The sequence below is a fragment of the Drosophila novamexicana genome, unplaced genomic scaffold (genome assembly GCF_003285875.2).
Source record: "Drosophila novamexicana strain 15010-1031.04,08,12 unplaced genomic scaffold, DnovRS2.1 tig00000986-arrow-arrow-pilon, whole genome shotgun sequence".
Taxonomy (NCBI): Eukaryota; Metazoa; Arthropoda; class Insecta; order Diptera; family Drosophilidae; genus Drosophila; species Drosophila novamexicana.
The window spans coordinates 2,271,755-2,283,817 of record NW_020824835.1 but is presented as its reverse complement, the minus strand read 5'-3'; the positions used below and the strand labels follow the sequence as shown (position 1 = coordinate 2,283,817).

General features: G+C 38.4%; 1 protein-coding gene across 1 annotated transcript; it reads right to left on the bottom strand.

Moving 5' to 3' along the window:
• Nucleotides 1-8,363: 8,363 nt before the first annotated feature.
• LOC115765640 (zinc finger protein squeeze) lies at nt 8,364-11,965 on the bottom strand. The gene is made up of 2 exons (XM_030709298.1): nt 11,391-11,965; nt 8,364-10,384 (listed from the first exon to the last, which is right to left on the bottom strand). The coding sequence occupies exons 1-2, from the start codon at nt 11,796-11,798 to the stop codon at nt 9,146-9,148; spliced, it is 1,647 nt and encodes a 548-aa protein (XP_030565158.1). The 5' UTR covers nt 11,799-11,965; the 3' UTR covers nt 8,364-9,145.
• Between the last annotated feature and the right edge of the window lie 98 nt (nt 11,966-12,063).

Below are 12,063 nucleotides of genomic sequence, written 5' to 3'. Positions count from 1 at the left end.
CTAGCTCTTATTATTTTCCAAAATTGCCCAAAAAACAAGATATCGATATAAATTTTTATCGATTGCTTGGAAACGGAGGAAGTTATCGAGGAAGAACTCGATCTGCACGGGAGCTAGGGCACCTATATCTAAAATTTCAAGTCTCTAGCTCTTATAGGTTCTGAGATACAATTGATGCAATTTTCAACATTAGATCTTATTGTGCTAAAGAATATGTATATATTCTCAAAAGGTTAATTGCATTAAAATTGTGGCATAAGTTAGAGGGCAATACAAATTGGTTTATTTACTTAACTTATAGCTATGTGATATATATATACACTATTCTAGAAGCTACATATCAAGTTTGGTGAATCTAGATCTTATAACTTATAAGATTTGCCTAATAAATTGGTTTTCGATATCGATTTTTATGGATTATGGATTATCTTATAACTTATAAGATTTGCCTAATAAATTGGTTTTCGATATCGATTTTTATGGATTACTTGAAAACGGGAAAGTTATCGATAATGCGCCAGATGGACAGACGACCAAGTATATATATACTTTATGGGGTCGGATATGTTTCTGTCTGCCTGTTACATACATTTGCACAAATACATTATAGGGTATACAAATTTAAAATCATTTTTTATATTATTTATAGCCAGTTGCTATCTTTAACGTCAGTTGGTTTTGCGCAGCTTTTGTTTACCAAAACTTTTATTTAAGATTTTAAGAAACACATGATTATAAGTTGTTAATTTAATATTTTAAATATTTATAAACATATTCTACGAATTTGAAAGATGTGCCGCCACGTATCCTTTGCTATTTTGCGAATATAATTTATCTTATCTTAATATTAAAGTAAATATTAAAGTATACTATTCTCTAGATAAACGTTACCCAATCAAACTAAGGATTAAAGTATGTAACATTCATATACAGAATATTTTACAAATTTAATGAAATAATTTCTAGGTACATTTCGAAAAATGATAAAGGGCAGCTGCTTTAGTTTTTAAATTTCTTTCAGAGTCATTTGAGCTTAATATAAATTATAACAATTAGAATTATTGAACATGACTAATGAACAAATATTGATTTAAAACTATCACAATGAGCACAAAACGTCACAAAGGCCAAATATGTAAAATGGATAGGCAAATAGCCAACCCGAGAGGTTAATAAAACCAAGATACCAGCTTGTGCTCAGGGTGGGTTTGTACGCAGCCTGCGGCTGACTCCTTGCCTTGATTTGCATTGTGTGCCTACCTATAAAGCAAAAGGACACTGGGCAGATGACCCAGGCGGGCGACAGACAGAGATAGAGGGTTCAAATCTATAAAAACTAGGTTGAAATTATTTAATTTAGGTGATTTGATTTAGTGTGTAAAACTGGGCTGCTATTATTTAGGTGCTGTCACGGATGTGACTATGAATCGCAGGACATGCTATATGGGCTACGCATTAGGAGTATATTTGAATAAATTGCGTATTTTTCTATTTGAAAGAACACTTTTTTTGTTTTTGTAAAGAATTAATGAAAAATGATGCCTGACCCTGACGCACCCTTGACAAAAGGACTTGATCAAATATGCAAATAAGAGAGCAGCGGGGAGAGCTGCGGATGAGCGAGTGAGCGGGATGCACAGATATCCTGTGTGAGGATCACGCTTGCAACCCTTTGCTCTGCGCCGCGTCCGATCCGCGAACGTGTTGTGCATAAATTAGGCGCTTTTTTATCCTTTTGTTTGTTCACCCTTTGCTGAGCCGTTTCTTAAGCATTTCCTAGCGCGTCCGCATGGAAATGAGGCAAAAAATCCGGATTTTTTTTCTAGCTGTCTTCCTTATGTGTGTGCGTGTGAGTCGTTCTTCTATTATCCTTGATCGTCACCCAGGCCTGTGGGTAGTCTTAGGGCTAAGCCTTGAAAATAAAAAAAAATCGTGAGAAAATTTCCAGCCTCAAATATTCAAATGAGCTTCCAAAGGCCGCTCGTTGCATACTTTTTTGGGTAGTTGTTTTTTTCTTGTTTTTAGGCTTCCTCGAATACAAAAATCATCAGGCTGCGAGCGCATCCTTGCTGCATGCGCGCCTTTTATTCGGTTCGTCGATTTTTTAACCCATTTTTTTAAGGCTGCATTTTTTATGCTTGACTACGAAAAAAAGTCGTTTATAATTGGGTCTCGTTTTTTAGCGCGCGTTTTTTTCTACAGGATACCTTTTGTATATATGTTAAAATGCTGCATGACAAGTTTTTTATTTATTTTTTGAAGACTTTGAATGAGTATTGTGAATTCGTTACTGTAAGTTTTTAGCTTGGCGGGTATTTTTTATTTGATTTTTTATTTTTTTTTTGATTTTTTGAACCTTTTACAATTGAAATTATTTTTACTTTTTTTAGAGATTTTTTTTTGGCTTAAAGGTTAGCGTGAAAATGTTAATTAAATTTATGTTAGTGCGTCATTTTGGCTGCTTTCAAACAGGATAGCAAACTACGCAGTTCCACTAGAGAAACACGTGCGTTGGACTCAATTATTTGTTCGACTTCTGAAGGGTTTGGAATTGCAGGGGTTGTCAAAAAAATGGCTTGTCCGATTTTTAACGTTTGTAAATATTTGTTAATGGTTGATTGAAAAATGCAAAAAACAAAAGATTAATTTTAATTGCGATCAAATCAACAATTAACCAGTTAAAACCTTTCTGAGTCGAATATTATTTTAATATAGAAGGAGTCTCGAAACTCACAAGAACGGAAGTGTTAGAGGTCCTTAGAGGCCTAGTAAAAATTAGTTTCAAAAGCGTAAGCTTTTTCATTATATTTTAAAAGGAATAATTTAAAGGCTTACGGCAAATATTTTAAAGGTTAAAGGCAAATAGCTATAATATGATTTATTAGAAAAATAACTACAATATTTTTAAATGTATTCTAATTTATAAGAGATATAATTATATAATATTTTAAAGCTCATTCTAATAAATCATATTTAACATACCTTAATATTGTGAAAGGTATTTTTTTCTGATGTTATTTACATCAAACATCTTAGTTTTAAAAGTCATCATCTTTAAAATATGTATTATTTTTACAAATTGCTTTAATCTTATTTATATAAAATAAAAACTTATGTAAATTTGCTAAAAAGTCAAGATAGAAAATAATCTATTTATGTGTTTTCGTGTAGTTACAAGAAGATTAAGAGAAATTTAGTTGTTTACTAAGTGGGTCCCATCCAAACTCTTTAATAAGTAGATCCCATCCGAGCTGTGGGATGCTGATAAAGAAGGACTTTCTTATTTTCAAACATTTTATTCAATTTACGTATATTAGGCTGATAAAATACCATAAATTGGATTTTATAAGCTCCAACTCCAACTCCTAGCCTTCTCCAACTTCTGAACCAACTTCATCCATCTGTTTTCAAAGATGAACACCTAAATCCTTTGCTTAACAGAATCCAGACAAAAGAAAGTTTAAAGAGATAAATTGAATAATATTGATATTCCTATTAGCATGTTGTGCACCAAATTTTCACAATTCTTCTCCCATTTTGTTTTTATACCCTGATGGGTATAAGGGTATATTGTATTTGTGCAAAATCCAAATGTATGTAACAGGCAGAAGGAAGCATCTCTGACCACATAAAGTATATATATTCTTGATCAGCACCAATAGCCGAGTCGATCTAGCCATGTCCGTCTCTCTGTCCGTCCGTCCGTCCGTCCGTATGTATGAACGCAAGGATCTCAGAACCTATAAGAGCTAGAGACTTGAAATTTTAGATGTAGATGCTAGATGCTAGACTCGATGCTAGTTCCCGCGCAGATCGAGTTTGTTTCCGGTAATCGATAACTTACTCCGTTTCCAAGCAATCGATACAAATCTATATCGATATCCTGTTTTTTGGGCAATTTTGGTAAATAATAATAGCTAGAGTCACCAAACTTGACATGTAGCTTCTAAAATAAAATAAATATATATGCATTTGATGTTGGAAGAAGAGGGTTCAGGGTATCCCCTAGTCGGGAGCTCCCGACTAGAACCTCTTACTTGTTAAATTAAAAGCTGTACGTCAGATTTGACTGGATATCTTCACCCACAGATAATCGTGAATAATTAGCTAATTAATGCAAATTCGTCTTAGATCTATAATTAAAACTTCGCAAATTTCGCAATATGACAAAATATAGAAGGGCATCTATAACATATCAATCGAAATGATAATCAGTTGAGCCACAAAATACGAGTGAAATTCTATGCGAACAATGCCACAAAAACCTCGGCAATTAAACCCATTGTATTAGAGAGCAGAGGGCATACAAAAGTGTGCAAAAAAAGAAAAGGAATCAAAAGGGAAGGGTGCAAAATATAATAATAGACACAAAATCGCATCAAATTTCACAATATCGCACCTTATTAGAATCGAACAAAGAACTGAATGGCAAAGATACAAATAGAGATGCGGCCAACAAAGACTTGGAGAGAAACCAATATGCAAAACCACCTAGAGAATGGCATGTATGGATCGCTGAATGCCAGTACAACAAAAAGGCGCACACGGCCAACAAAAAGTTATGAGAAAAACATACACACCTCGCCTCTTGGGTCTGTCTGCACCGCATAGGGCTAATCGGAGCACCCCACTCGATGTATAGTATTGTGCGCATTGTGTAATAATTTCATAAATAGTTTATAAATAAGAATCGCTGAATGCCGACTAAATGCTTTTGCGAAATGCACGGGTTACATTTGAACCCGCAGCCAGTCAGAAGCGGCATCACACGCACAAGAATCGAACCCGAGTCCTTTTCTTATGCTAAAATCAATGACGGGCTGCTGGGCTGGGTCTCACCTTTGCGCCGAGGGTTGTGCAACCCCTGAGTACCCCGGGTACCCCGCGTATACTTCACGGCGATTCTCAGTGAAAGCAATTTTGTGTGTTTTGATTATGTCTGGAGTTTAGAAACCATAAATCTATTGATGGCATTGATGCCGCCTTTCTACAGCATCGAATTATCTTTTGGCATTGAAATCATGCACACAAACACACGCATAATATTTAAATCAAAGTAGTTTTCATTTGCATAATGCCTCGAGACAGAGGGATGCACTGAAAGATAAAATTTGACTATGGCATGTTTTTTTTTCTTAACTTAAACTATAGATCTTTAATATGTAGATTCCTCAGCGGAATCTTTTTAGACCTAATAACGTACGCACAAGACAAATATAAGTAGCTGAAAAAAAAACGTTTAAAACGTTTTTAAACTATGTTTTTTTTATGTTTATATATACCTGAGAGCAAAATATAAAAGCAAATAAATAAATCATTCCGTAATACACTTTTTATTTACTCTGATTTAAATTGCTGTCTGGATTTTTCCCCACTCTATACTTAGTCTTTATTTGCTTCGTGCAGTGTCTCAACGAATATACTGTTTTCTTGCAGTGTCCTTTCTCAGCTCAGTCCTCAGACAGATGTCAGTCATTTTTTTTATCAACTCACTTTCCTGGGTTACCTCAAGCATTGCAATCTAATTATCATATCAATCATGCCAGGAGACAAGAAAAAGTGACAGTGGGCAAAAGAATCCTGTGCCAGGATAGATCCTCAGCTTGTTGTTTGGTTTTTTTTTCTCATTCGTTCTCATAGTTAACATAACAAAGGCTGATGATGCACACAGAAGGTAGGGAAGAGGAACAGACTCGTGATGATTTCAGCACCCAAATGACAAGACAGCCCATATGCGGATTTCGGACACCCCAGAAGCTGTGAGATCAGGTAAGGTAACACACATTGCCGAGATATCGGAGATAACTATGCAGCCAAACAATCGCCTGATCATTAGTGCATTTATAATAATGTATATTGATATGCTAATCAATGACTAGGCATAGGCGCATGGGAGCCCCAAGTCGAATGGTCCGTTGCGTTTATGATCGATGCGATCGCGAGTTGGCAAAAAAAAAAAAGAAAATCAAATCATTTATCAATTAAATTATTGGCAAACATTGCGTAGCGCCCTCGTTATAAAGAGATCGCACTTCATCTAAGAAAGGGTTGCACAAACAATTGCCAAATTTCAATTTCGCACAATGCCCGAAAAACTGCCAAATGATTGATTATAGATCGGTGTATTTGCCATTGTCGGGAGATCTTTGTTTTCGGCTTTATGAGTTGTGCTCTGCGGTGTGTTGCCAATTCTGTCCCCGTTCGCTCTTTTGTGTGCCGATCTCTGACGGGTTTAGCGATGATTTGTTGGTTTATTGTCGGCAATCCTTAAAGTAGGGGTGTCTTTTCTGCAAAAAAAAAAACCGAAAATAAAAAGAAGAATAAAGGCTGCTAAGGATCACACTCGTGCCCAAATGCTTCGCAAATATCCTTAAAAGTGCTTTGTTTTCTGCGCTTTCCATTTGCTGACACACAGACAATTGTCGAACCCTTTTATGTCCTTTTACAAATAAAAACTGTACGTTTCATTGACTTCTTGTGGGTGCTGTTTTTCTCTTCTTTTTTCATTCAATTGTCGGTAGGTATTTACCGGATTTTAACGAGCCCATCAAAGGAGCTAACTTTTATGAGCCCTATAAAAATATCGTAAAATTCTTTTGTTTCGCTCAATTTATTGCTTGTTTGTGTGTGTTTGCCCATTTTTATTTGCTCTTTTATGTATATTTAACACAATTTGGTGCTATTAATAATGGCATTCAAACGCTCGCACAGACTCTTGTGCAAAACACCTGTTAAGAACTGGAACTGGTTTGGATGTCTTCGCGGTTTTAGTTTTTCATGTGTAGAGGGGAATTTAGGTTTTAGTTTTAGCTCAATAATTTGGCGTGAAATTAATTTTTGTAGTTTCATTTATAAATGTATTTTGTAGTTTCATTTATACATATACAATTATAAATGAAACTACAAAATACACATCAAATTAATTTCACGCCAAATATATATATGGAACTAGTATTCGATTTGTAGGCTCTCTCACAATAAACACCATCAATGAATTATTTATATAAAAGCCTTTCCTATCTTTTATATTCTCTGACTGTGCCAATTCCAAAGCTTGTATTTATTCATATCCATACTTTTTTTCTATTTAATCCAGCCGCGTTCAACAACAAACAAAATCTCACAAATCTTTAGGCTTCTTTTGAGAACCTTTGATGTACTCGTTTTTGAAGTGGACACTTGTGGCCATAAGTTAAAATTCGTGATGCACTTAGTAGTCTTTATAAGCAGCTTGTTGCTGCTATCAAATGAAATGAAGAATTAAATGAAATGCCGAATATGATATACACTTACACGGTATTCATACATGATAAACAGCAATCCGATTGAAAGCAAAAGCAAAGTTAAATTCCAAATATATTTTGATTTACAATAAAATGCAAAATTTTCAAGGAAAACATTTTTATCTATAGTTTTAATGGCTTTCAGATATTCAGATAAAAATTGTATCTGCCGAAAAATAGTTCTTTTACTGTAATTTCTTTATGTGGAATTCAGAAAATTAAAGAACATTTTATTGGGTTACCTAAGAAAACAGACATATGATCTGCAAACTAAACATATAATATTATATTTTATAATAGCCCGCTACAACTTGAATGACTTAGCTAAAATGTTGAGTATTTTAAGAGTTAATTTATTGAAGAAAAAAGTCTGAGTAATTCGTATTTATTGTATTAGTATTTCTCATATCCGTTTCAAAGTTCAAGCGAATCTCATATTGTAATATCTAAATTTAACTTGATTCAACTGTCCATATTCAAATTATGCTTGGCTCAGGCAATTCCATCATTAATCTTCGATGGCGACGTCAATCGCGGCAACAGCAGCTGCTGCTAATTAAATTTGGTGTTGGATATTTTCTACTGCCAGTTGAGCTGAGGGTAATCGGGATACGAATAGAATCGGTGTCTGTGGGATGCATCGAAGAACATAAATCTCGTATGTCGCCTCGAGCATATTGTATTCGAAGGATGTTTCCTTTGCTTCCTTTCGGCCAACCTAAGCGGATTACGTGCACTTTTCTACACGGTTGCATCTTTTGATCCTTGAGCGCTGATAAATGTAGGAGCTGCGGTTGCCTGCGCTCACTTCGAATAGCGTACGAAATTTAAATATTACAATTAACAATCTATAATATAAGAGATATCTTGGCTGATGAACTCAGGTGTGTGAGCTTCGAACTATCGAGCGGAAGGTCAACGGTTCAAATTTTGCAGCAATTTTCAATCCTAAGTTCTGTTTAATTTTGTATTATAACAAAAAAGCAATGGTAATTTTAAAGCAATTTGGTATTCTTAGTATTTTATAAATATTGTTCGATTTTTATTCATGTTTTTTTACATTGTTTGCTAATTTTTGTTAAATAAACATCTGCTTACAAGTTGCATAAATATATAAAATATCCTATACACATCGGTAGAATTGTAAAATTGAATTATATATAGATACAGATTGTTGATTGTATTAACCACGTTGATACGTTGACTTGTACAGCACATTATTATAATCTTGTATGTGCAAATATGTACAAATTTTTGTTGATATATAACTATCGCAGTACTTTGTACGGCACCTATGATACTCTATATTATAGATTGTTGTACAGGCTTTTAGGATATATCATAATGTATTCAAAAACTTTAAGCAACTCGAAACGATGAAGTTTCGAGTTGAACAGAGTTTTGGGCGTATATTTATCTGGCTTGTAAATATTGCTTATTGGTTAGAAATTGTGTTCTTAGAGCTAAGCGAAAAACCTGAGTCTGCTTGGAAAGAGAATGTCCAAACGGGATCTGCGCTGGGGTGCTGCCAGTGCCTGGTTTCGTCTATGTGTGTCTATATATTTTTTTGAGGCAGTGTAGGGTTATTGAATCTGTAAGTATGCTTCGATGTGGCACTGCAGTGCCGCCTTGGCTATAAAGTGCTTTGGTATAAGAATCCTTTACAGGCTAGTGGGGTATACTTCAGGTCACACACTTTGCCAGCGCGGACTGAGGTGCTACATCAAAGATGAAAGCGAATACCAAGCATTGACAGCAATCCAAATCGGACTAAGCTAAGCCTAACTTAATCTTAACTTAAGAGGTTGTTGTCATCGTAGCTCTTGCTCTTTTGGCAGCCGTTTGTGGCCAACCGCCCGATACTATTGAGCCTTCTCCTTGGCGACGGCGCTGAGACCTAATGCCAAATGATCGCTGGGTATGAGCCCGGCACCAGGCTGATGTGCATAGTTGCGTATCTGATGCAGCGAAATCAGCTGCGTAGGAAAGGCGGCAGCAGCGGCTGCGGCATTCTGCTGGTACAGGTAGGCAGCGGTGGCTGAAGGCGGTGCACGATGCTGTTGCAGATGCGAGGCCGGTGGTGCAACTGCGGCGCTTAGCGGCGTAAAGGCCGAGGTGCCCGGTCCGGGTGAATGCGAATGCGATGCCTGCTGTTGCTGTTGGTGCTGTTGTTGCTGTTGCTGCTGCTGTTGCTGCTGTAGATGATGCTGTGGCGTGGTCTGGCGCAGCACCAGATCCTCGCCGACTTCGTCGTGGGGACTTTGCGAGTGGCCGGGCGTTTCCGTTCCGCCGTTGACCAAACGCTGATGATGCTGCTGCAGCAGTTCCTGCTGCTGATGCTGTTGTTGGAGTGTCGCAAAGTTCGCGTAGGAGCTGCCATTAGCCTGCGGCAGTTGCTGCTGTATGGCCTCCGCCAGCGTGGCGGCGGCGCTATCGGCGCCCATTTTGGCCCAGTACGCGGCATTGGCATCATTCATGGCCTGACGCTGCAGATTCAGGCCAATGCCGCCGGCGGGCACGTGCTGCTGCAGATTGGTGAGGGGCGCCGTGTGGCGCTGCTGCTGTTTCTCGACCTTTTCAGCGTGCTTCTGCAAATGCTTCTGCAGGTACGTCTCCTGCGTGTAGGACTTGCCGCACAGCTGGCAAATGTGCGTCTTCAGGTGCTTGGAGTCCTTGTGCTTGGGTATGTGCTCCAGAAGCGTCACCTCATCGCCAAAGCACTTATAGCACGAGTTGCATTTGAACGGTTTATCCGTCTGATGGCAGCGCGAATGCGACTGCAAATTGGACAGCTGGGAGAACGCCTTGGGGCAGCCGGCGTGCCGGCATTTGTATGGCTTATCGCCCGTATGGGTGCGTATGTGCTGCTGCAGGTGCGACAACTGCGTGAACTTGCGCTGGCAAATCTCGCAGCGGTACGGCTTGATGCCCAAATGGATGCGCGTGTGTTGCGACAGATACGACGAATTGGCAAAGGATTTACTGCACGAGGCGCACTTGTACGGCTTCGTCTGCTCGCCACCCTGACGCTGATCCTCCGGCGATGAGCCGCTGCTGCCATTGCTGCCCTGTTGTCGAGAAGGCGAACGACTTGGATCGTACTAAAATAGATCAACAATGAGAGACTTTTTAGTAAACAGGAATTCGAATCCTAATATGCTGTTTAAAATTACTAATTATAATAATTATTATGCAATGATTTTTTGGATAAACAGCTAAGAGCTGCGGGCTACTTCGAAATTAAAAAAGTCTATTTCTTAGTCTTTTTCTGCTATAAAAATGTATGTTGATTGCCAATCTAGTAATTTCTGTTCACTTGTTGACGCTAGGTTAAATGACTCTCAGCCCTATTTAAACTATTTCCAGAGTTGAGCTATGACAGGTCAGTTTAAAGAACGACGAGAAACTGTTCAATCATCTCAATCAAATCAGCAACGAAACTCTGAAATGACTTCCAACCCAATCACCATGATTCATGATTATAAGTCTTTGCATTTCACTTATTTATATTTATGTTAAAGCTTGGCAATATTTGTTCAAATTATTTGCGATCCAGTTTAAGACTTAGATATTGTTTGCTATTTAAACAAGTGTCTCTTATACTTTACTCATTGTTCGAGGTTAATGTCGTTTATATTTATTTTGCCTGAAGTCTTGTGCTCAATTTCTTTAGCGATAAAAGCAATAAGCCAACATCAGAAATTAATAGAATAACAGCTAGAAAACATAACAAAAATAAGTAAGACTGAAGTGTAAACAGGTCGAGGAACTTTTTTTTAATTACTCCCAAACTGTAACTACTGGGCGGTGACATTAAAACTGGGCATTTAGCTGTAAGGTACGTGTCAAAGTTGTTGACTTTTCCTTTATCGCAGCCTCCTGAAGGGTCTGCCCAAAAATACTTAAACACAAAAATCTAAAGCAAGTATAGGATATATTCCCATTGGCAGACAAATGGTCAGCAATGTGAATATACTCTCTTTCACTTTATGAGCGGAGTACAATAATTTGAGACTAGCCACAAACATTTAAAAATTGTACTTAAGAATCGATTATGCATAATTCCTAATCCTAATGCCTACGCCCTATGCCGAATGCCAGACTCACCTTTTGCTCCTGCTGCTCGCTGAGCTGTGTGGGCGTTGGCGGCGAACTTGGCGCACTATAATTGCCCTTTAGCTGCGACTGATGATGCAACTGTTGCTGCTGCTGCTGCTGGGGCTGCTGCTGGTCGGAATCATGCTGATGCGTCTGTTGATGCTGCTGCTCGACAAGTATTTGCTGCTGCTGCTGCTGCTGCTGGACAAGGCCGTTCTTCAGGGAATAGTCCAAACGCTCCACGTTCTGACGGAACTCGCTGATGTTGAAGGGCTTGTACTCGTGGACCAGCTGGGCAGTGCGCAGATCCGCCTGCGTCAGGTGGCTGAGGGTGCGCAGCTGATCGATGGACCGATGCAGATAATCACCACCAGCCCCGAGGGCAGCGCCGTTTGGCGTCGTTGGCAGTTCGGCCATAAGCGGCTGCCCGCCCAGGTTCAGGGGTCGATAGGCGATGGTGCGAGCGTCCAGATTGGGGCCTTCAAGCTATGCTTTACCAAATATTGAACAACGTGCAGCGGGACCGAGCCGGGCGACGATCGCGGCTAAAATGAAACCGACACTTGGCCCCGCAGCGGCTTACACAACTTCTTTTTGTGTTTTTTTATACGTTTTGTGCTGAAAATACAGAAATATTGTAATTGTTATTTAGGCTTCCGTCGCTTTGGGCGCAAATTTCTGT

Excerpts from the sequence above, each read along its gene's own strand:
- LOC115765640 (XM_030709298.1), bottom strand. The coding sequence starts at position 11,798 with ATGGCCGAACTGCCAACGACGCCAAACGGCGCTGCCCTCGGGGCTGGT. Across the intron at positions 10,385-11,390 it reads GCGAGCAGCAGGAGCAAAAG|TACGATCCAAGTCGTTCGCC; the intron begins GTGAGTCTGGCA and ends GATCTATTTTAG.